The sequence below is a fragment of the Acipenser ruthenus genome, chromosome 14, assembly GCF_902713425.1.
Source record: "Acipenser ruthenus chromosome 14, fAciRut3.2 maternal haplotype, whole genome shotgun sequence".
Classification (NCBI taxonomy): domain Eukaryota; kingdom Metazoa; phylum Chordata; class Actinopteri; order Acipenseriformes; family Acipenseridae; genus Acipenser; species Acipenser ruthenus.
Genome location: NC_081202.1, coordinates 4,991,548 through 5,014,855, shown reverse-complemented (window position 1 = coordinate 5,014,855; position 23,308 = coordinate 4,991,548). Strand labels below are relative to the sequence as shown.

The following is a 23,308-nucleotide window of genomic DNA, read 5'->3' as shown; positions in this document are numbered from 1 at the left end:
AGAGCGACAGAGGAAGCATATTATTATTATTATTTATTTCTTAGCAGACGCCCTTATCCAGGGCGACTTACAATTGTTACAACACATCACATTATTTTTACATACAATTACCCATTTAAACAGTTGGGTTTTTACTGGAGCAATTTAGGTAAAGTACCTTGCTCAAGGATACAGCAGCAGTGTCCCCTACCAGGGATTGAACCCACAACCCTCCCGTCAAGAGTCCAGAGCCCTAACCACTACGCCACACTGCTGCCCGATATTGAATCGCTTAACGTCACTAACATCACTGTCGAGGACAACCACACACTGCAATGGGAAGGTAAAGATTTAGAAATGAATGAAGTGATGTCTGTGCATTCTTTAAATATAATGTCCTGAACTCGCTATTGGAATGTTTCAGAATTCTTGAAGAAACTGCACCTGGGTGGAAATGCTTCATTAAGTCTAGCACTGTGAGCCACCGTGACTTTTGTTTTTTTAGCAAAATTCAGTTATTCAGATATGTTGCTTTAGTGTTTTTATTAGGAATATTTCTTCTACTGCATTGTGATTCCTCTTTGTATTGCAGATGCAGATGAGTGTGCATCCTCTGACCTGAATAAGTGCTTCAAACACTCCCATTGCATCAACACCCTGGACTCGTACACCTGTGTGTGCTTTCCCGGGTACTTTGACTTCAGTGAGGTTGGTAGTACTGAGGGAGCACTCTGTGACGGTAGGCCCTCCGTGTCGTTGCAATTAAATAAAGAATGTTTTCACCTTTCATTAACCATGCTCTGAGCTCCGCAGTATCCTTGCTTTTAGTTGTATATTTTGGGTATTTTACTTGTAAGCAAATAAAGAAAGCTTATGAAGTTCCAGACTTTTGCATAAACTGCTTGAGTGCCATGGTTCTTTTCTTGTCCAGCCTCAGTTATTGATTTCTTGATGGAGCAATTCATTACATTTAATGCAGAGACTTAATGCAAAAAGAATACAGTAATAATAATGAACCTGCTGCTTCCTTGTATCCTGTCACTAAAAGATGGAATTTGATAACCTCTTTGTCTGGTTTTAAAGATCGTATTTGGGAATTGCTTAGAACCTCCTGCCAATGCTTCTCCATCAGTCTACCTTAACAAACAGATCTGTCTTATTTATACTATTCTGTATGCTGCTGATTTAAGTTTGAACCACACATGGTTTTTATTGTTTGTGCATTAGTGTTGGTTTTTTTTTTTTTTAAATACATTGTAATTGTTTTCCAGGACCCCCTTGTAAAATGAGGCATCAGGTAAATCTCCTGTTTTAAATAAATACAATGAGCTTCCTGTGCTGTAGGACAGTCTAAACCATGTGATATACAGCGTGGGAAGTGATTAGGTACCAGGAAACAATGGCTTCAACCTTGTAAATCTGCAGCAGGGTTACAGTATTAAATGCTCATCCTTGACTAAACTGGAAAACAACCCTGATTATTATAAGGGGAACAGTGCTTTTTAAAGAGCACGTGTCCTCTGAGTGTCTGGTGCTGATTGCTGTGCTTGTCACACAGAGGCTGGAATGTATGTTCTCTGTGAACCTGGCTTGATGAAAGTTGGAATTTCGAAAGAGTTTCTGAAGAGCCGGCTTGCTGAGGACCTCAGTCTGGTTCTGAATGATGGTAGCTGCCTGGCTGAAGAGGGAGCGGATTTCTATTCCTACTCCATCAGAGACCAGCACACCTACTGTGGAGCTCTGATTCAGGCAAGTATCGCAAAGGGTTTTCACTCTTTACTCCTGTCATATACTCCTGGATCAGGGGACTGTGATGGTGTTCCACCACCTGAACCCAAATACAACCACCACATTCTGTTCATTTTAGAACTGAGATTATATATAAGTTATGAACAAACAATGTAATTATTGTAGACACCATTTGGAGTTTTCCAGTGAAGCAGTTTTTTAAAACATTTAACTAATCTAACAATTCATACAGCTTTATATATGCAGCATATTTTCTGTAAAAAAATAAAACAATTTTGCAATTAAATATTTCTCGGGATCCACAGCTGAGGCTGTCCTGTTTGTTTCCCATCGAATAATGAGAATGCATTATATGGGAGCCATGATAACTGGCTCCATTATAAGGAGAGCATGCAGTACAAACTCACATCTACATTTGTTCAGTTGTTAGTATCTGGATATTTCCATGCTAATATGTGGATTGCTAAAAATACTAATACTCTCCATTGAATATTAAAGTGTGTGTTTTGTATCTGTTTAAATCAGGGGAATGACACCCATGCAGTGTTTAAGCATACAGTCTACACCACCCATCAGTCCAGGCAGGTTGTCACTCTTTGTGCAGTCTTGAATATAAAAGTAACTGCCAGCCCAACATCAACTTTCAAAGTCTGTTGGATCTGCTCTGTTGCCCGGCTTGACTGAGTTGCAACAGCAAGGTGCAGCTTGTATTGCATATTGTCATGTGAGAGCCTGTTTACACGGATGTCCTGTAGATAACTTTTTTTTTTTTTACACAAAACTAGTGGATCTTAAACCCCATTGCCATAATATAAATAAATACTACATCCCAACAAAAGTACTCTTTTTTGATTTATATAACTTTGCTTTGACGATCTCTGAAGGTCATTCCACTTGATGGGAATAAACCCAAAGTCCATGCGGTCTGCCAAGTTTGTCTTTCTTTTAAGACAAGAAACTGTTTTTAGAATACTGAACCCGCGTTTCGTATTCCTCATATCCAGTTTTCTAATAGTGTGCTTCTAATTCTGCATTTTCCTTCTCTCTAGGCCTGTGTCGGTAGTGCTGATCAAGTACAATTCCAGTGGGATTCTTCAGCTCCGCATGACTCTCCATAAGGATGACACGTTTAGCGATGACCTGCTCCCAGAGGAAGTGCTGTACTGGCCAAGCAGTGACCTCTTTTTTGAAGTGACGCTCGGTGCTCCACAGGGAACCTTCGCTGATGGCTTTGTTTTGGAGGTGGTTTCCTGTTGGGCCACACAGACCCCAAACTCAGCAGAAGAACCAAAGACCTTCTTTCTGAAAGGAAGGTTGTAACCGCAGGAGTGAACTTACAAATATGTGTTTTTATTTTACATTGATCATCTTTATTAATGCGTCCCCTTCCTTTTCATTCTACACCGTTCAGTTTACCTCTTCCCCTGCCTGTCTGCACTGAAGCTGGGTCAGTCCAACAGATCTGGACAGCTTTGCTATACACTGTTCAGTAATCTGTATCTGGAGTGACTGATCAGACCCAGATTTAACGCTAATCTTGAACTCCTGTACCTTACCTAAATTGTCCAATGGTCTGTGAAACCTTGGGTATAGGGGACACGGCTAATACACTATTTCAGTGCAGTACTGTTTACGTAGTTTGTCTCTTTGCCTTATAAAGGAACCACAGTAGTGGTTGCCTGGTTGCCCGCTTGCCTGTTGACCTTAACAACGTGATGCAGAAGCTCTGGTTGATCTAGAAATCTACACAATGGCCCACCCGCAGGCTTGCAGTGATAACAAGGGGTTAATTATATTGTAAAGATTGTGGACTGGATTCTCAAAGCTATTTACTCAATCATCATTAGCATGATTCTTTCAGACAGTAGAATCACACCCAGTAATAAACCACTCCAGACATTAATTAGGGGGCTTGTGAATAGTCATGGTTTATTATCCCGAGACAAACACATGCAGTGCCGATGACTTGGAGTGAATATCTTTGTGAATTTAGCCCTGTGTATTAACAGAAACCCTTTTGTCTTTTATATATAAAACAAAAACCTGACTTGTAATTGTATTGCAGCTGCCCGGTTGATCACACGTTCAAGTGGTATTCTGTGCAGGAAGCTGAGCAGCGGAGTCATTTTTCTGTGCAAATGTTTTCCATCACCCCCTACAATCCTATCCACGTTCACTGCTGGATCAAGATCTGTACTGTGACAGAAAAGCACAACTGCTCAAGGGTAATTCTCAAATGTGCATTTTAAAGAAACAAAATTCAACACTAAAAAGCTGTTGCTTTAAATTATAGATGTCCATGGTCACAAAATCAACAGTCTGTGACTTACCGTTGCTTTGCAATACTGCTATGGAGAGGAAGGGAAAGCACTGCTTGGTGGCTGTACCCGTGTCCACCACTAAATCTAATACTGACGTTTGGTCTTCATGGTTGATGGCATTAAAAAGGTTATAGGCAGCATTTTCACAGGGATGTACAACACAGTAAATACTTAAACTGATAGAAATGCCAATTTATTAAAACACAGGTAAAATATTATAGAACGTTATAACATGAAACTACTCCTCCCTCTTTTTATGCAGAAATGTCTAGCTACGCCTTCTGTGAGGAGAAGGGATTTAAATCACAACCTGAAACCAGGTGAAGCAGTCCTTTCATTGGGGCCAATCACTGTTTGAGATCCAGATAAAATTAAGGAGGACCCTGGGCAAAGGCTATCATTCTGTGAGTATTTTAGGTTTAAAAAACATTTGCAAATAGTAAAGAGGGAGGTGTGTGCAGTAAAAAGGACAGCTTGAGTGATTGGTAGATTACTGTGGGAATATTTCTGTGCTTTAAATATTTGTGCGCTTTTTTTTTTTTTTTTTTTTTGACAGGGGGAAAAGTTCAAAATGTGATGTTGGTCGTTGGTGGAACAGCAGGATTCCTGCTTTTAGCTTTGTTTGGTGTGATTGTACTGAAAGTCATTGTGAGATACAGCGAGTTGCATCAAGAAAGGACTGCGGCACTACAGAATCACCATGAGTCGCGCCAGTGTTTATATAAAAAAAAAAAAGCGTTTCAAAAGCTAACTCTGTTTACTTTCTGGACCAATAACAGAAATACTTCCTCTTTGGTCAAGGAAGTCCTGAGCTGTGTACGTACATGGGAACTCCATTGTGTTGTTCAGTGCTGACCAAGGCTTTAAAATGGGTATTAATCTCAGCCCCTTTATCTTTTAAGTTAATTGGAACATGTGTTTTTTTTATTTAATTGTGAAATATTAAATAAATGAATACACCCTATATGTTTTGGAAGCTTGTGCCTTGTTTCTACCATCCACTGGGATTGAGTTCAAATGAATTTGATATTGCTGATTTTAACATTATAATTCTGGAGATTTTTACATGTAAGAAAGTATGGCATGTGCTCAGAATAAACATCATCTAAACCTTGATAAGACCATACCTACCCACTGCCCCTTTGCACAAATAAGCATCATGATAGTTGTGCACTAAAGTAGAAATGCATTTAAATAACCTGTAGTATAGCTCGGAATCAAATGCGGCAATGAGAATGAGCCTTGTTTTCTCTCGGATCACTTTTACTGTTGCGCAAGTCTGAGCCGCTTCGGGGGTGAAAGGGTAGAGAGCGAGTATGGCGTCTTCCACAGAGGCAGACGGCGTGAGGGCTAACACGGCACAGACACACGGAACTAATAAATCAAAAAGGAAAGCAAATAAAGGTAATCGATACCAGTGGTGTTACTGAGTGTAACGCATTAAGCGCATTAAAGGAACGCGTTAATTTAAAAGTAATGTTCAGTTATCCCGTCTGTGTAGTTTCGAAAGTAGTATAACTACAACTACACCATATCTATTTAATAAGAAATCATCTAAATTCAGTACGAATAGCAATACATAATCTGAAGCTTTAAATGTCATGTACATGAATGTGGAAGAATGCAATGTAACGGGGTGTTTACTTAGTTGTTGATTGGGTTGGTTATCATTTGTACTCCTTTTTAAAAACAAAACTCTCGCTCTGTGTGTATATATTTCCATATATATATATATAATATATATATATATATATATATATATATATATATATATATATATATATATATATATATATATATATATATAGACACACACACACACACACAACAGATGCTAAATAGAAGCACTAACGTTGGTTCCTGTTTAAATGTGCAGTGCAATGTAGTTTCACTGGCTACAGTACATACTGTAACTAATCTACGTGTAGTTAATAACAACCGATTGATTCTTTAGCATCACAATAACACAGAATATAACATGTTGAAAGACGTAAGTTATAATAGATTTGTATGACTGCAATCAAGAAACAAATTGGGCAATTTCTAACTTTTTTTATTTTATATATATATATATATATATATATATATATATATATATATATATATATATAATTATTATTAGTTGATGAATCAGACCTGTTGACCGTGCCAGAGGGATGGAAAGAAAACCCATTTACAGCAGAGGACAACCCAAGGGGTTTACTGGAAGGAAGCAGCTTTGCCACTCTATTTCCCAAATACAGAGAAGCCTACTTAAAGGAGTGCTGGCCACTGGTGCAAAAAGCACTGGGGGACTGTGTAAGTTCCACAAGACCGTTGACTACTGCCTGTATATCTTTAGCATGAATTGCTCTTCTACAGACTCTTTTATAGAGGAGGTGAACTGCGCATCAACAACTGCTGCAGAGTCATTTACAACAAGACCTCGGTGTGGGAACATACCAAGGGCAGTGAAGGGTTAATAAAACACTCGTGGACTTGTTACTCACACACTGATTAAGCAAGCGCATAGTAAAACCTGGAATTGGTGAAACTGCTATATAATATAAATTTCCATCCCTGCTCTTCTGTACCCCTGTTTTTTTTATTTATATGTATTCTGCTGGCGAGCATCTATAATTTATTCTTCTGTTGCTATTTTTAATTTTATTTCAGGAAATTAAAGCAACTCTAGATTTGATTGAGGGCAGCATGACCGTCAGCACCAGTAGAAAGACCTTTGATCCATATGCCATTATAAGAGCTAGAGACTTGATAAAGCTGCTGGCAAGAAGTGTTCCTTTTGAACAGGTATGTGATCGGACTGTTCACACTGCTGTTGTTGCTGGATTAATGGTGTGCCATGTTTGAGGGGAGGGGGACAGTAATCTCTTTGTTTAAATTAATAGACAAAACAATAATTTTTTTAAATTTTTTTTTTTAATTAAGTACGTCACATAAACATCTGAACAACCGAAGCATATATATATATATATATATATATATATATATATATATATATATATATATATATATATATATATATACACACACACACAGTATATACATGAACATTTATTTTATAAATCAAAACAAGAAAATGTAAATAAACATGTGAACAGACATCGGTTTACAACATACATATTTATAAAACTGAAACGATAGCAATACATTTTTAACTTTTCAACAGCAATCGGTTTATCAGATGAGCAAAAGCACCTGAACAACGTAGATAAATAAACTTGGAAGAAAACATTTTACAGAAGCGCACAGCACAAAATGTTATTGTTTTGTTTTAAGTATTGTTTTCTTTTTTCGAGAAAAGGGTATTCCTTTACTTTGAGTCTAAGGCTGTTCACAATCAACACAGATATTGCGCTTCTCCACACCGCCTTTCTGCACAGGGCTGCCTGAAGTTTTATTTTTATTGCACTTGCCAAACTGGCATTGGCGTCTCTTGTGGCTCTCAGCAGGGTTGCCAGCTTCAGCTGTGGGTACACACTTGGCAATCTCCCTCTGTTCCAAGTGCTTCTTGCGAAGTTGCTGTGCTAACTGTAAAATATATTCTCTCCTTGATCAATTCTTCTCCGTGCATTCTTTATAAAGTACCCAGGAGTTGATGGCTGCTAGGTCGAATACATTGTAAAACACCTGAACAGACCACCGTCGGGAGCCAGCTTTCACGGAATACTTCCATGCCATCTGATCCAAAACATCAACTCCATATTTTGTTGCATTGTAAAACTCCATGGTCTCTGGTATTTATTTTCACTAGTCCTGATGCTAATAGACTGACCAAAGCAGCGCAGCTGGCAAGCAGGCGCCAGCCTTTCAAAAGTCATTCAATCGGGCAGAGAGTAGAGACTAATCTTTACAGCTAAACACATTGTGGATTAGTAAATAAAAATAATAAAGTAGAATACTGTTCTGTATAATCACAATACAATTATTTTCTGTGTGGCCGTCAATGTGACTGCTCCCGGGGCTTTTAGGTGTAATGTAATAGATCTCCTTTATTTCTGCACTCCCGCGTTTCATGCTTTGTGAGACTATTTAATACATAAGGACAGAAAGGTACACGAACGCACAGCCCCATTTGTGTTACACGAGTGGAGAAAATTACATTTTAAAACCAAAAACCGCCAAAATGACTGACGAGGGGCTTCTAGTGTTAAAGACATGTAGGTAACTGTTTACTTAATCCATTTCAAAGCCAATCTAGCCATAGGTGTCTTTGCTGATCTGTGGTGATTCTGAGCAACTAAAGTCCAGGAACTCATTTTGATGACTTTTGATTCTTTTTTTGTGTTTGTTGTAGGCCGTGCGTATTCTTCAAGATGACATGGCGTGTGACATCATTAAAATTGGCTCTTTAGTAAGAAACAGAGAGAGATTTGTGAAAAGAAGACAGAGATTGATTGGTCCAAAAGGATCCACCCTGAAGGTAAGCAGGACCCTAATATCATTAATCAACCCCAATAGAATCTTCACAAGAAGTGTTCCACAGCACCCTCTGGTGTTGGAGCAACAATATAGCAATAGCAGTAGTTTCCTCTGTGTATTTTAATATATTGTTGTTAATCTACAGTTGTACATTTTTTAAATGTCCGCCAGGGGGCAGGTGTGCTCCTACACAACAGGACAAGTTAAATCATCTTATGATATTTAGAGATCTTGAAACCGCATGCTTGGTTTTTCAATCCTGAATTTAAAATAGAAACGTTATTCTTAGATAAATGTTCCTAATGCTTTTCTTGGAATCATTTCTGCCTGTGCCAGTATAGATAGAGGGTGTGTGTGTGTGAGCTGTGGATAAGAGCTTTATTGTGTTAAGACCTTGATCCTTCCTGGAAGTTGTTGTTTATATTGGTGGTTCATTCTGCATTGTCTAAAACTTTGATTACTTGTCTTTTTGCAGGCGCTTGAACTTTTGACAAGCTGTTATGTTATGGTTCAGGGGAACACTGTGTCTGCCTTGGGGCCATACAATGGGTTAAAGGAAGTGAGTAGAGGCTACATCAGATGGAGAGGTTTAATATAGTCCTGTCTTTTTAATGCATTACTGATTTTGATTTTTTTTTTTTTTTTTAAAGGTTAGAAAAGTAGTACTGGACACAATGAAGAACGTTCACCCGATATACAACATCAAGGTATCTACTTGCGATTAGTTGCTATAGATACGTCACATGGCCACTTTGAAGTGCTGCTGTGGGGGTGGGAGCGCATTCATACCAATTTAAAGGTCCCTTGTGTACTACTGTAAGTGCTCAGTCTCTCTTTTCTAATAATCTCATATCTTATTTTTTTGTACTGCGTGTTTTTAGACGTTAATGATCAAGCGTGAGTTGTCAAAAGATCCAGAGCTCAGAATGCAGAGCTGGGAGAGATTCCTGCCCAACTTCAAACATAAAAACCTGAGCAAACGCAAGGAGCCCAAGAAGAAGACAGTTAAGAGGGAGTACACGCCATTCCCACCGCCACAGCCAGAGAGCCAGGTCTGTACCAGCTTGGGGGGGAAACGGGAGTTTTTAGGGCACACTTATACCATGTTTCTACGAACCACAAATCCCCCGGGCCAGATGAGATCCTCCCAATAGTACGCAAAGAAATAAGTTATTTACAAGCCGCTAACTTTTTTTTGACCTGTAAAAAGAAACCAAGACCACAAATGGAGATTAGATAAAGGGGCATTCAGAACAGGAAATAAGAGCCACTTTTTTTACACAGAGAATTGTGGGAGTCTGGAACCAACTCTCCAGTAATGTTGTTGAAGCTGACACCCTGGGATCCTCCAAAAAGCTGCTTGATGAGATTCTAGGATCAATAAGCTACTAACAACCAAACAAGCAAGGTGGGCTGAATGGCCTCCTTGTTAGTAAACTTATATATTAAATTCAGCAGAGTTGCTGCCTTGGGAGATTTTGACGTTTTTTTGAATTGCCGTTTTTCACTTGGCACGGTCACAAAGAAAATTGCAACGCAGTTTTGCATTTATACTTTTAATTCAAATAAATGTTTACTTAATGAAATCTGTCTGCTAAGCCGGTATGTCATTTACAGTATCTCGTTATACTAGCATCTACAATGTCACTGCAGCAACTTGAAGAACAACACAAAAGGCTTTCTAATCAGTTAGACTAGCAAGCACTGCTAAAATCAGCTCAGTTTGGTGCAGAACTTATTTATTAACGTTTTGTTCATGGAGTTTGCGATACCTGCACAGTGGATGTCTTTAGTAACATCTACAACGTATTGACAATAACAATCAGTGATTTTATTACAGACTTTCTAACAAGTCTGGCATAAACAGTTTTGGCTGTTGCTTAATTAAACCTTGGGGTGGGGGGGGATGCTTAACATAAAGAACAGTCCTAGTACAGTAACAGGCACAGTTTACACTACCTCTGGGTTTCTGATTGCATCAGAACAATTCCAGATTTTTTAAATGGAAATGTCCGATCTTATATAAATAAATACTATATAAATTTGCATTTACAATGTGTTATAAACTCAATCTGCCCCGATTTCTTCAGGAAGGATATTGCCTGCCTTGTTCATGTGTAATTAAGACAAAGCCTGTTAGTGCTTTGGCTTACCCTGTGATTCTAGTTTAGGGTGTGTATAACTTGACACTGATGTTTCATATCCCAGCTTGGCTATTACTGATTTTTACTTAGCCTGGTAAAAAACCCCACTTGGACTGCATCTTAAAATCCATTCCCTAGAACTGTGCAGTTCATGTTGGGTATCTTCAATGAGCATAGTGTTTGGGAAGTAACTCGAATGTCTTGTTCTGAACAGATGGACAAAGAGTTAGCAACTGGTGAATTCTTCCTCCGAGAAAGTCAGAAGAGAAGGAAGAAGTTGGAGGAAATAAAGGTAAGTGCTTTGTGTGTGTGCTGTGTGTGTGTTTTTTTTTGTTTTTTCTTTCATAAAATATCTTCCCACAATAAGAGCCCATCCACCAAACATGTATTAAAGTTCCCCACACAGGCAACGTGTGCCTGAGTTGGTGCTGGGCATTTTGTTTTTGCATGAGGTTTAGTTTACAAATGATTTTCTGTAGCTGTGTTTGGTAAAACACAGCGCTTTCCTGTGAATTACATATTTAAATCAGATTCCTAACTCTGCACTTTCTACTAGGGATGGGACGGTATAAAATTTGCATGGTATGGTAACTGTTAAAAACAAAACAAAAAAAAGAACACCGTGGTAACCTTAATATCACGGTATAGAGTACATCATGCAAGTTATAAAATAAAGACTTAAATGAAGAAAGACTAAGGTAAATCACTTAAATTACTGTAATTCACAAAAAACTTCCTTTCATGGAATGATTTAAACATTTGGTATTTAGTATTTTACTATGCCAAATAATTTGGTATGTTTCTTTTTTATAAAGACAACCAGAATTCCAATGATTATTAAAAGATGTCTTACCTAAAAAAACTGGAATACTTTTTAAACAAAACTACGCTGATAAGTAGGCTATCTTGCTCCAGTTGTGGGTCTGTGCTAATTTTATTTGAGACATTGGTCGTGTTCTTATAGCGCAGATTTCCGCAGTTCTGCACAGAATCGCGGAGATGCGCTGTAGACGTCACTCAACACCCACAGAAATCTGTGCATATTCTGCATAGCCCAGCGCAGCTTTGAAATGTTACTGTGGGAGGCTGACTGCGGCTGTGAACCAAATGGACGATGCAAAGATCACGAGTGACCTGCTGATCGTAATGCAAATAACATCAAACCATTATCAAAATACAGTATCAGTTCACAAAAAGATCTTCCTCAGACACTTTGCAAGTACCATCGCTTGATTTAGAAGCGTGTTTGTAGTTGAAAAATGCATTAACCATTGTATAAATGAATTACGATAATTGTGGTGTAGAATAAAAGGAACAGTATTAATACCGTAATGTACCTAAACCGCGGTAAACCGAAAAACCGGTATACCGACCCATCCCTACTTTCTACCTCAATGGTGAAAGCCAGACTTTAGTTTGAATAATTCCTGCAGGTTCTGTCCTTTGATCCATAGGTTTCTCATACTCTGGTTTGTTCAGTCCCCTGACAGTTGTAACTCCTAAAGCTCACACCCAATGATGCTGCAGATTTTCTAGACAAACAAGAATGTGTACTAGATAATGGATAACCACACACACAACACAGTTCCTTTTTTAACCTAGCGCGATACATTTCCGCATTTGTAATGATTTTACTACATGTATTGCTCAAGTGAATTAAAAAAAATGGGACCACTTAGATTATAATGTACACACACAACATGTTTTCAAATTTTGCATATGCAATACATTTTTATTAAACTATTAATTTTATATATATATTTTTTTATTAGGTGAAACAAGCTGAAGCTCTAACTAAGAAGCAAGAAGAACGGAACAAAGCATTTATTCCTCCTAAAGAGAAACCTGCTGTGAAAACAAAGAGAGGTATGGGGTGTGTGTGTGTGTGTGTTGTACTATTTACCAACAATCTTTGTAATGTGGTCATCCATTGATGTTGAATAATGGTGTCACTAGCGTGAGTCTCTTATTTAGTGGATTGGTCCAGAATGATTTGCTCAATACAGCATGTGACTGGTTTTAATATTATTAAACACCAAATTTGGCATGCAATATGGAAAAGGCATTGTATGCATGATTACCAGTTTTCAGAGACAACAGTGTGCAGTCTTCATTCCTTCCTCTGGTCTAACAGAAGAGCTCTAATCAAGCCTTTTTTATACAGCACTTGATGTTTGCATCTTTCATACCAGCTTCTTTGTTTCACCCAATAATGTATATCTAGCTATCTATCTGCGCTAATAGAAATGACAGTAATACATTGTGCAGAGCTGTGCTAATTTCTCTCTCTTCTGTACTATTTTCAATAAAATAATAAACTGCACTAGTATATCATTTAACATGTATTCTTCTTTTCTAGCTCCTACTGAAACCAAAATTGACATTGAAGCCATCAAAGACAAAGTCAAGAAAGCCAAGAATAAGAAGCTGGGTGCTCCCCCAGTTAACAGAGCAGCTGAGACTGCTTCTGCAAGTGTAAAGAAAAAGACGAAAAGGAGCTAGGTTTTATCCTGCTGACCTGCAGCGACAGATGTATTCCTTTGGGATACAAATTCATCTTTCCCTTTGTCTCTTGCTTTGGGGTATTCTGTAGAGGGGAAATGTAATAATAAAGAAACGGCTTGTGCAGTACCCGTATCAGAGTAACAATACAACAAACATTGCAGATACAAGGAGAGACACTCCTTGTATCTGCAATGGACCGTGTTGAGATCTATTTATCAGTCAGTTTGGTTCTGTATTTTGGTTTGGTTATTCTCTCAATTTTTTTTTTTTTTTTAAATAGATTACAAACTTTGCCAATCCTGTTAGATAAACTTTCTTTGTGTTATTTTAGAAGTTTATAAAAGTTTAAGCATTGTTAAGTGCATGAAGGAATATATATATATATATATATATATATATATATATATATATATATATATATAAAATATATTTTAAAGGCACTGCTGTCTTTACTGATACTAAAAGAAGAACATTTCATGGTTTTTGTATTCATTCTGACTGGCTCTGTTACAATCTTAAATTATCATTTTTCTCTAAATCTGTCTTCCTACATGCTGCCTGTATGTTCAGCAGATCTTTGTCTTTTGTGTTTCAAACAACGTCGATCACTCGTAAGCAAACACGTGTGGGTAAACTAGCTGCAGTCCGTATACTCCTGCTATGATGAGAACGAGTGCCAAAGGCCTTGTGATTACAACAGCCAGGAAGTAAGAGTTGCATGAGGCAGAAGCTGCATCGGAACCGGAACCAGAACCGAAGTCAGGATTCCAGTCGGCATAACCTATAAGGGGAAAAAAAAAACACATTCAAAGTGGTACCCAAATGATAACACATAAAAAGGTTAAATGTATTAAATTATCACTAAATTATAAATACGTACCTATAGATTGATCTCGAGTTTGTTTTTCTGAAAAATGAAAGTTAATTTCTAATTATTTTATTGTATAACAGTTTACCCACAGTTAAAGAAAAATGACTAATAGCTTGATCATTTATTATTAAACAAATATTCTAAAGGGTTCTTTGAAAAATAGGTGAAAACAATTCAAAGCTGCTCATTGTTTTCTAAGCATGGTATTTCATCATGATACGGGTGCACCTTTGTATCTAATTTGATTTCCACACCTTTAGGTTATTTCATTTCTCAAGACAAATATTGTAAGCTTTTATTCCTATCAAGCATAAGTACAAATTGAAATTCTGTTCATTGCTGTAGGATTATCTAGAAAGTATTTGCAGCTTTACTAACACACTGTATAATTAGATGTTTTAATGTAACTTTTGTATGGAATTTTATTTACGGTTATAAACAGTTTTATTCTCAGCAGTCAAATAACATTTAAAAAAAAAAAACTAGCATACACATGAGCTACATTAATAATTAATTTTATTGTTTCAAAATCATTTGAAAATCTTTTTTTTCCCCAGATAGTAATCGAACCCTTCAATCACATTATTGTATATTAGGTGTTTTAGAAATTGTTTTTTTGTTGTCCTGAAATATAAATTCTAACACAAATAATTATACATAGTGTAGAGTTAAACATTCTCAAACAAGTCCATATGTTTAATACCATTGAGTGATATTTACTTATCAGAATAATCAAAACACAAATCAAAAGATGTATCAACAAGATTTAGAATCATTTCATGCAGCAGGACAACAGTATATCTGGTTTCATGTTGTTGTTAATAAGGCTGTGTGGTCCAGTGTTTAAAGAAAAGGGCTTGTAACCAGGAGGTCCCCGGTTCAAATCCCACCTCAGCCGCTGACTCATTGTGTGACCTTGAGCAAGTCACTTAACCTCCTTCAGCTGATGCATAGTTCACACACCCTAGTCTCTGTAAGTCGCCTTGGATAAAGGCGTCTCTAAATAAAATAAATGAGTTATTTAGCAGACGCTTTTATCTAAAGCGACTTACAGAGACTAGCGGGTGAACTATGTTTCATCAACAACTGCTGCTGCAGAGTCACTTACAATAGGACCTCGTTTGTTTTAAGTCTGAAGGAAGGAGCACAAGGAGGTTAAGTGACTTGCTCAGGGTCACACACACAGTGAGTCAGTGGTTGAACTGGGAACCTCCTGGTAACAAAGCCATTTCTTTAACCACTGGACCATCAAGCCTCCTTAAGAGACAACCTTTGCCCAAACAACCATAAGAGTTTCATTATTATTTTATTATTTATTTCTTAGCAGACGCCCTTAGCCAGGGCGACTTACAATTGTTATAAGATATCACATTATTGTTACATACAATTACCTATTTATTCAGTTGGGTTTTTATTGGAGCAATTGGAGTAAAGTACCTTGCTCAAGCCGGGTACATACAGCAGCAGTGTCCCCCACCTGAGATTGAACCCACGATCCTCCGGTCAAGAGTCCAGAGCCCTAACCACTACTCCACACTGCTGCCCAACTTCATGTCCAAACAATATGTTTTCTTTATTGACAAAGGCAGTGAAGAGTGTGATTCAAAACTATATATTGGTGGTTTTAAATAACAAATAAATAGCCAGGAAAATGTTTGCTTTTTAAAGAACTTACTGCACAACTTATTCTCACACGTTTCACCAGGACAGTTGCGGCACTCCGGTCCAGATGAATAAGGATGAGTTGGAAAATTCCCTCTGAAAAGACAAAAGTATATTTTAACAAAAATATTCATAGAAATGCGATATGTAGAACACACTTGTGTTTTCTTGTTTTCTGTAATATACAGCAGAACTGCCATCAGAAATGCTATCACGCAGTCTGCATAGCCTATGTACAGTAACTAATTTGAAACTGAAACTATATGCTAAAATGGCTGAATGCCATTAGATCATGGGGTGCGTTCACGAATTATTCTGCGCAGATTCTGTGCACAATCTGACCAATTAGCCAACGGGTGCGTTCACGGAGATCATTCTTAGAAGGTCATTGGCTAAACTGGTCAGAGTCTGCAAAGATTCTGCGCAGAATGATCTCTGTGAACGCACCCATGGTGTAAGCAGTACACTGGGCAAACAAAGTACAAAAAAAAACCCCAAAAAGTGTGTTTAAGAGCAGTGTCAAAAGTAATGTCTCTGTGGAGAACAAACTAATGCTGACCCCTGCTGGTTAGATGACGTAATAAGAAATGTGTGCTGTGCTGTGAAGTCCCCATTCAAAGGGATCTGATACTGTTGTACAAGGAGCTTGCTTGGCGACTGCAAAGTTGACAGATCTCGCCCAGTCTCTGCCATGTACAAACTCAATATAAGCAATGACCACGTTGTACTGCTGATAGTATTATGTCAGGTATGGAATATTCTGTCGGTGATTAAACACGTAAAAAATCAACCTTGGATAATCTTGAGCGTTTCATTTTTTCTTGTACTTACGCATCTCCATAGTTACAGACAAAGATCGTAGGATCAGGAATTGAATTAGTATTGAATCCAGTAATCCCAGATGGACAGATGTGAACAGCACAGCCAACCTTGTAACTCTTAGCCCAGACAACCTGAAAAAAAAAAAAACAGTCAACAGTACGTTTTTAACTCAACTCTACAACGCACTGGGAGCCAGTGCAGTGAGGCCAACACAGGAGTTAAGGGAACTGAACGTCTTTAGTCCAGAACAATTAAGGAAAAGGAAAAGGTGGACTTAATAGATTTTGTTTTACGATCTTAAAAGGAGTTACACATATGAACCCAGATGAGACACTAAGACCACTGAGACCAGACACCAAATATGAATAATCAGCTGTCCTTGATCCCATTCACACAACCTAAATAATGCACAGTCAACATGTTGGAAACCAGCTTTTCATTACCAGCCTGCTTTCAGCCTGCTAATCGCACATTATTTACTGTAAGTACTGGGAGGGGTCATGCACTCAAAGAGCCTGGAAATTCAAATACCTGAGTATAGTGTCCACAGACACGGCTGCAGCTCCTGTCATTGTATCTGTAGTCTTTCACTTCATCATACCATTTCTCTATTGCAGCTGACACACTGAAGGTGGAAGAAGGTGCTCCCACCCAGATGTTTTCACCAACTGGAGTAAACGTCGGATGCACTTTCCCAGCCTGCTTCAGGTATATGTTGTGGCTAAACTGGCAGGTCCTTGCCCAGGCCTTGGCTGTTTTAGCTAAAGCCTCGTCCCAAGTCTTGTAGGGGGAAAAAAAGAGGGTTTAGTGGAACTGGATTTGGCCAGCGAGATCAAAATGCTTCTTCAAAAAGAGAAATGGTTAAAGGGATAGTTTACAGTCTCAGAATGTTTACAGTCTCTTGGGTGCAGTGTTGGCACAGGAGCATGAAGGCACTCTCCGGCCTATAGCCTATGCAAATCGGGGCCTGAGACCAACTGAACGCAGTATGGAGAACTACAGTTCAATGAAACTGGAATTTCTGGCTCTTAAATGGGCCCTTACTGAATCTGGATTGTAGTGGGGCTCATTATTGTTATTTAGTAAGTAAACCAAAAGCTTGACTATGCCAGGAGCAAGAGGAGCCCCGATGTACCAATTTCAAAATGGTAACTGCACTGTTAACAATTAAGTTCAATGCAGGAAGTTAAATCCCCCAAAGAGATCAAGTAAGGTTCCCCACTCAAGCCCTTCTCAAATAAATGAACACCAAGGCGTACCAGCGTACCAGAAGATAATTAGACTAACTTAGAACTATGAAGTATAAGACTAACTTGGTACGCTTGCTCCTCTTACGTTTATACAACTCATTTTAACACGAAGACAGCGCCATTATTCTCTGAAATGACGTCTAAAAACTAGTGAAGTGAATGTCTATGTAATGATATAATGTAACTTAATATATTGTTGATACACTATATTAAGCAATTGTTCATTTTCTTAGGTAGTATATGTATACTTAGGTAGTTACGTATACAGAAGTTTAAATAAACTACTATAGCAATGTGGTACCCTTTTCCTTTTTTCTAATTTATTATGGTTGAGGAACAAAGTGTTCTGAAGAGATTGGTTTTGTTATTTTCATTATAATATTGTAAAAACTTTATTAAAGTGCTGCACAATTAGATACTGTGTATTTAAATAATGAAAAGCATGCATGTTTAATTATTCAATTTAACCTGAAATGTCAGTGTAATGTGTATTAAATATAAACAACACATTTAGAACTTAATGTTCAGTAATAGGCTACCAGCAAGTTAAAATGAATGTATGATCCGCGTGCGGAATGTACATAAAAAGAGTAGGCTACAGTTATAGGGGAGACTGGGGACAGCTGTAACATTTTTAACCTTTCTCTCCATTACACACAGATGATTTGAGCTAGTTTGATCAGACTTTGATACAAACTTACATCTGTCCTATATTAATCCCCATAGCGATCCTGTTTTAAGAGCTGATATACACTGCAAGAGGGCTTGAAATCTAAGGTGTGTGATGTTACAGGGTCAGTTGGGGGCAGATGTAACATTCTCTGAAGAATAATTAAATAAATAACACCTTTCATTTAACTCAAGAGTTGAAGGTTTTATTGAATAAGATCTTGAATAAGATTTTCACATGAAATTAATATGTTTGTTTTTATTTAACTCAAAAACTGAATATCGTTATTGAAAAATAAAAAATGTTCACACAAGACAACTTCTTTTTGTTGTCCTACTTTTAAAACTTAACATCCCTAAAATAAGCCTTATCAAGCAAGAATGTCACTCTGAGTCACAATTGTGATTGATATAGGAACATTTTGTTTCCTTCAGTGCAAGACTCCTGTGTCCAAATATAGTTAATCTAATGGTGTATGGGGTCAATTCTAACATGTGTTACAACTGGCCCCAACCCATGGGACCATTACTAAACCTCATGTTCCAGCAAGAAACAACACAACGAAGAGCAATCAATTGTGTTACTTATAAGTACAGAGATGAGGGATGAGAATGCTATAAACCTGGATCCATAAACTGGCTAACACAGGTATATATCACAAGAAGAAAACTGGGGAATAAATTTACTCTACTAGGTCAAAAATCGATTTTTGTAACTAAAATCGCAGGGCTTTGACAAAGACAGCTCCTCTTCCACAGGCAGACAGCGACCTGAACTGAGCATGTGTCGATTGAATGATGGCACTGTAACTTGCTTCTGATTGGAGAAATTCAAGGTGTTACAACTGTCCCCGGTCTCCCCTATTATGAATATATGTTTACTTTTACTTAGGATAAATGTGTTTGCCCGAATCACGGATAATGCAATAAAAACGCTGTTATCATTAATATATTTATTATTTGCTTTTTTTCATATTTCTCACTTTTTTGCCGGTTCAATATCTTCAATGCAGTTTTTAACCAAATGCTAGTAATGACAATGTCCGAGTTTGTCTTTACACTTTAAATTGTGAATTTCCATCTGCATTTGTAATGGCTTATTATGGGTTAGTTAGTGCTCATTATCAGTCTAACTTGTTCCACTTGTTGAGGTCAGCTAAACCAATTTTCAGGATTAGCTGTTTGGTACGTTGCAATCAGGACTAACTTCTTACAGATCTGCAGGATTTTCTAGACCGAATTAGTCCACTTGATGCGGACTAAATCACTGGTACCATCGACCCAATAGAATCCCTAACTTTAGTCAGACGCGAATCTGCTTTAATATATTGTACAACTATAAGAAATAAATAATAACAACATCATGGTAACGATTTCGGTTCACACAGGCAGAGGTGGGACGCGAACCCGGGACCTCCCGCACTGTTTACATTTTGCTTATTTGCATTTTATTCATATAATTTATTTATTTATTTCGTCTTTGCTATTTTCTTTACATTAGAATTGTAGTGATTCAAAATGGGTTCTTTTTGTTAAAGTTCTGATGCCACCTTTGAATGTAAACAATAACCTCACTTTCCTACTTTCACCCAAAGAGACCTTTGAGGTCTTTAAAAGCTTGTGATTAATTATTGTTGAGTTAGTCCAATAAAAGGTATCACATCTCCTTCTCATTTTAGTCTATCATCTCTGGATTGATATTAATCTATCAGCAAAACTATCAATAACTTTACACTCCATTTGCCAGTGTAGTGTTAGAAAGTGGTACATTGTCAGAATATGGTACGCATACCAAAACTTGACCCGTGTAATGTCATAAAGTGGTAAGCTATCACACTGAAAGTGGTATGCTGTCAGATTTTGGTACACGTGCAATCAATTGAGATCTGATGGGTGTTTTCCTATTGTCAAACAGAGGTAGGCTACATTTACCATTAATTATACATTTTTGCAAACTTAAACTGTAAACAGATAATCAATATCTCTGAAAAGAAAAAAAGAAAATTCACTATGAATGAACTATACACATACTGTTTTCTTAATGTTGTAAAAATATGATCCAGTCAATTAAAAATGATGTAAAAGACTGAAAGCAGCATAATGTACCGGCTCTGAATAGGCGCTTGCCTGCTTTCCTAGCGGAAGTTAGGCATGCGCAGCAGCGTACCTGAAAATAACACCACACTGTTCACATTCCTTTGTTTTTTGCATTTTTATTTTTCTAATGCCACTTTCATGTTCTACATGTAAAACATAGTCCTCGCTAATATCTTCACTTACAACAGACACTTTGGTCTGTGTCAGTGCTTTCAAACTCAAACTCAGGAACGCATAACATTCTCACAATGTGAGAGACAAACATGTTAACTGTTTAAACTAAGCCTAAAAAAGGAGAGAAAACCAAGCCCAACTACCACATTAACAATCAATTGAATCTCGTTGTGGAAAAAGTATCAAGTAGGAAGAAGTGTTTAGAGTGTCATAAACAACTCAAAGTGTTGAATCGGTAAGAAAGGAATCCCTAGCTTCTTGTGCCTAATGTATACCAACTGGAGGAAAGCCAACAAAGTCTGGTTTCTAATGGTATGTACCAAAGGGTTAATGCTGTTTTCAAGAAAATGACCTGAACTACTTCTGTTCTCTTTCTGCGTCGTGTACCTACACCATTCGTTTTATATCACTCCTAATAGTGTATTTTATTAGGCCTATATATCTTTAACAGAGCTGTATTGCCATAGAACACATTTTTCTATATATTGTATATGACAATAGAATATTCCAAAGTAAAAGAATACAAAAAGAAGAATAACTTACCATATAGAGCATGTCACTTGCAGGCGGGTTTACCTGGGAGCGGAGTTGGTTATGAACTGTAACACAGTCAGTGATGAAGGCCTGGTTGTCTATGTCTGGCAGAGCTCCAGAAGATTTCGGATAGTCAGGTAGAAGCAGCAAAGCAAGGAGTACCACCACAGCCATGACAAGATGTAGTTAATGGTGTGGCTGGTGTTAACTGTATGCTTTACATGTATTCTGTCCTTGTTAGACTAGACTTCTTGCCAGACAGGCACATCTACTTACAGGAATAGGCATGCATGACAGTTAGGCTACATAAAAAGAGGAAGGAAGTGTGACATTTTTAAAGTATATTGCACGTCACAACGGGTGTTAAAATGTAATGAGTGAGCCGCTCGGTGAAAGAACCCACTTAACGGCAGGTGTGGATAAATTCTCACTGAGCCACTCAGTCACTTAACACACCCAGTGTTTCACTGCTACCTTCAGGAAACAGCTACTGCAACCTTACGAATTTTTCTGGACGAATTTTTCTAATATTTTATTTGACCCAATTTTACTCTAATATCAGACCACAGTTTTTGTTAAAAATAAAGTTAATTCTGCTATGTCACTTTTAAATTGTGAATTTGATTTGCCTGACAATAGTACTGCAGTGTATTTTATAACAGGATGTATGACAGCAATATATATATATATATATATATATATATAGTACTTGCTAGATGAGTCATGTGGTTAGTCGTATGCACTTCATCTTCCTGTTTGCTTAAATTCTAATCATGTTGAGCAGAGAGAGAGAGAGAGATGCAGATGTTTTTACCTTTTATGGATACAGTATAATGATTATTAACCAGTATGAAAGAGCAATGAGAAGAGAAGAGAAAATCTGTAATAGTCAAGGGACCAACTAAATGTAGCATGAACAAAAGGATGGCTTAGTACTGGATAGACATATCATTTGCTCTATTTATTATTTTAATAGTTCATAGTTTAGCCAATGTATTTCATTTTACAACATTATTGAACCCTTTTAACCAGAGCCGTAACTAGGGCTGGTCGAGCGGTGCAGCACAAAGTCGTTGAAGAAAAACGACTTCAATGCAGAAAGGGAACTCGTCACTTTCTTAGCAACGGTCTTAACGACCACGAACCTGGTTCTACACAAACCAACACCATAGCGTCGCCAGCTCGTTGTTATTCTGGCATATCTGTGTCGTTCGCTTCCCCTGCGGTGTGCATTGCCTTTTTATTTACTCGCTTGTGCAGCCTTCAGGACCAGCACTGCTATAAACGTAATGAAATGTAAAGGCACGTTTCATACACGTATTAAGCACCTATGTAATAAAGGTAAACCAAACATTACGATAGGATAGACAACAATAAATTAATTAATTTATAAGAAAATGCAGATAGATAAACGGCCCTTAAAATTCACCATCCTGACCTACAAGATGTTAAATGTGGTACCAGTATTTATTTATTGGAAAAATTCAGAACAAATCCCCCCCCCCCGCATTTGCTATTTTTAAAAGCACCACTACAAAACAAGTTTATTTGATAATGACGTAGCTCTTATAATGCGTTAAAATATGTATGTATAAAGAAACACAAAATCTAGTTATTGTTTTTAATGACCTTATTTTTTTTGTTTAAAATAGCATACAAACCAGCAGGGCTCGTAGGGAAACGGAAGAATGTTCTTTTTGCTAACTATATAGATGGAAATGCGAGTTTATGTCTTTGTGAATATGCTTCAAGCCATTAAGTCTTTGCATCCGCAATTTGTGTTACAATTAATTTCAAACCATGCGTTTTTACAGTAGCAATCAAATCAACATGTTGCATCCGGTATTCCCGAGGGGTTTCTTAGGTCACATGGGTCCTACTAAAGAGGTCATTGATTTAACGAGAGGTTTGGACAGCTCGTGGTAGCATTAATAATAAATACAGGGGTGGCTTTACATTGCTGTGAGGAGAAAATAAGGATTGTAAAAAAGGGGGCTTTTTCTGTTTTTTTTCACAGAGGAGGCCTCAAAGCCAAGTTTCATTGTCATTTAAACAGTGACTGCAAATCAATGCAAACACATGTGTTGCCTTGCCGTGCCAGGTGATAGT

The 23,308-nt window shown here is 37.6% G+C and overlaps 2 protein-coding genes and 1 long non-coding RNA gene across 4 annotated transcripts; 2 read left to right on the top strand and 1 right to left on the bottom strand.

The window, feature by feature from the left end:
* Window positions 1-2,781: 2,781 nt before the first annotated feature.
* LOC131697354 (uncharacterized) lies at window positions 2,782-4,955 on the top strand. Its single transcript, XR_009307188.1, has 4 exons — window positions 2,782-3,041; window positions 3,794-3,953; window positions 4,312-4,453; window positions 4,606-4,955. It is a non-coding gene; the product is annotated as an uncharacterized LOC131697354 (long non-coding RNA).
* A 327-nt stretch (window positions 4,956-5,282) lies between these two features.
* Window positions 5,283-13,243, top strand: LOC117419515 (KRR1 small subunit processome component homolog). 2 transcript variants are annotated; one of them, XM_034032308.3, is made up of 10 exons: window positions 5,283-5,453; window positions 6,172-6,347; window positions 6,705-6,839; window positions 8,347-8,472; window positions 8,947-9,030; window positions 9,122-9,178; window positions 9,353-9,523; window positions 10,830-10,907; window positions 12,388-12,481; window positions 12,975-13,243. In XM_034032308.3, exons 1-10 carry the CDS (start codon window positions 5,366-5,368, stop codon window positions 13,115-13,117), a joined length of 1,152 nt encoding a protein of 383 aa, XP_033888199.3. In that variant the 5' UTR covers window positions 5,283-5,365; the 3' UTR covers window positions 13,118-13,243. The 2 variants fall into 2 exon arrangements, with proteins under 2 accessions (XP_033888199.3, XP_058841619.1); XM_058985636.1 differs by lacking the exon at window positions 6,172-6,347.
* Window positions 13,244-13,547: 304 nt separating this feature from the next.
* On the bottom strand, window positions 13,548-21,515 carry LOC117419516 (GLIPR1-like protein 1). Its single transcript, XM_034032309.3, has 6 exons — window positions 21,209-21,515; window positions 17,007-17,255; window positions 16,485-16,606; window positions 15,667-15,749; window positions 14,001-14,027; window positions 13,548-13,901 (listed from the first exon to the last, which is right to left on the bottom strand). The coding sequence occupies exons 1-6, from the start codon at window positions 21,371-21,373 to the stop codon at window positions 13,726-13,728; spliced, it is 822 nt and encodes a 273-aa protein (XP_033888200.3). The 5' UTR covers window positions 21,374-21,515; the 3' UTR covers window positions 13,548-13,725.
* Between the last annotated feature and the right edge of the window lie 1,793 nt (window positions 21,516-23,308).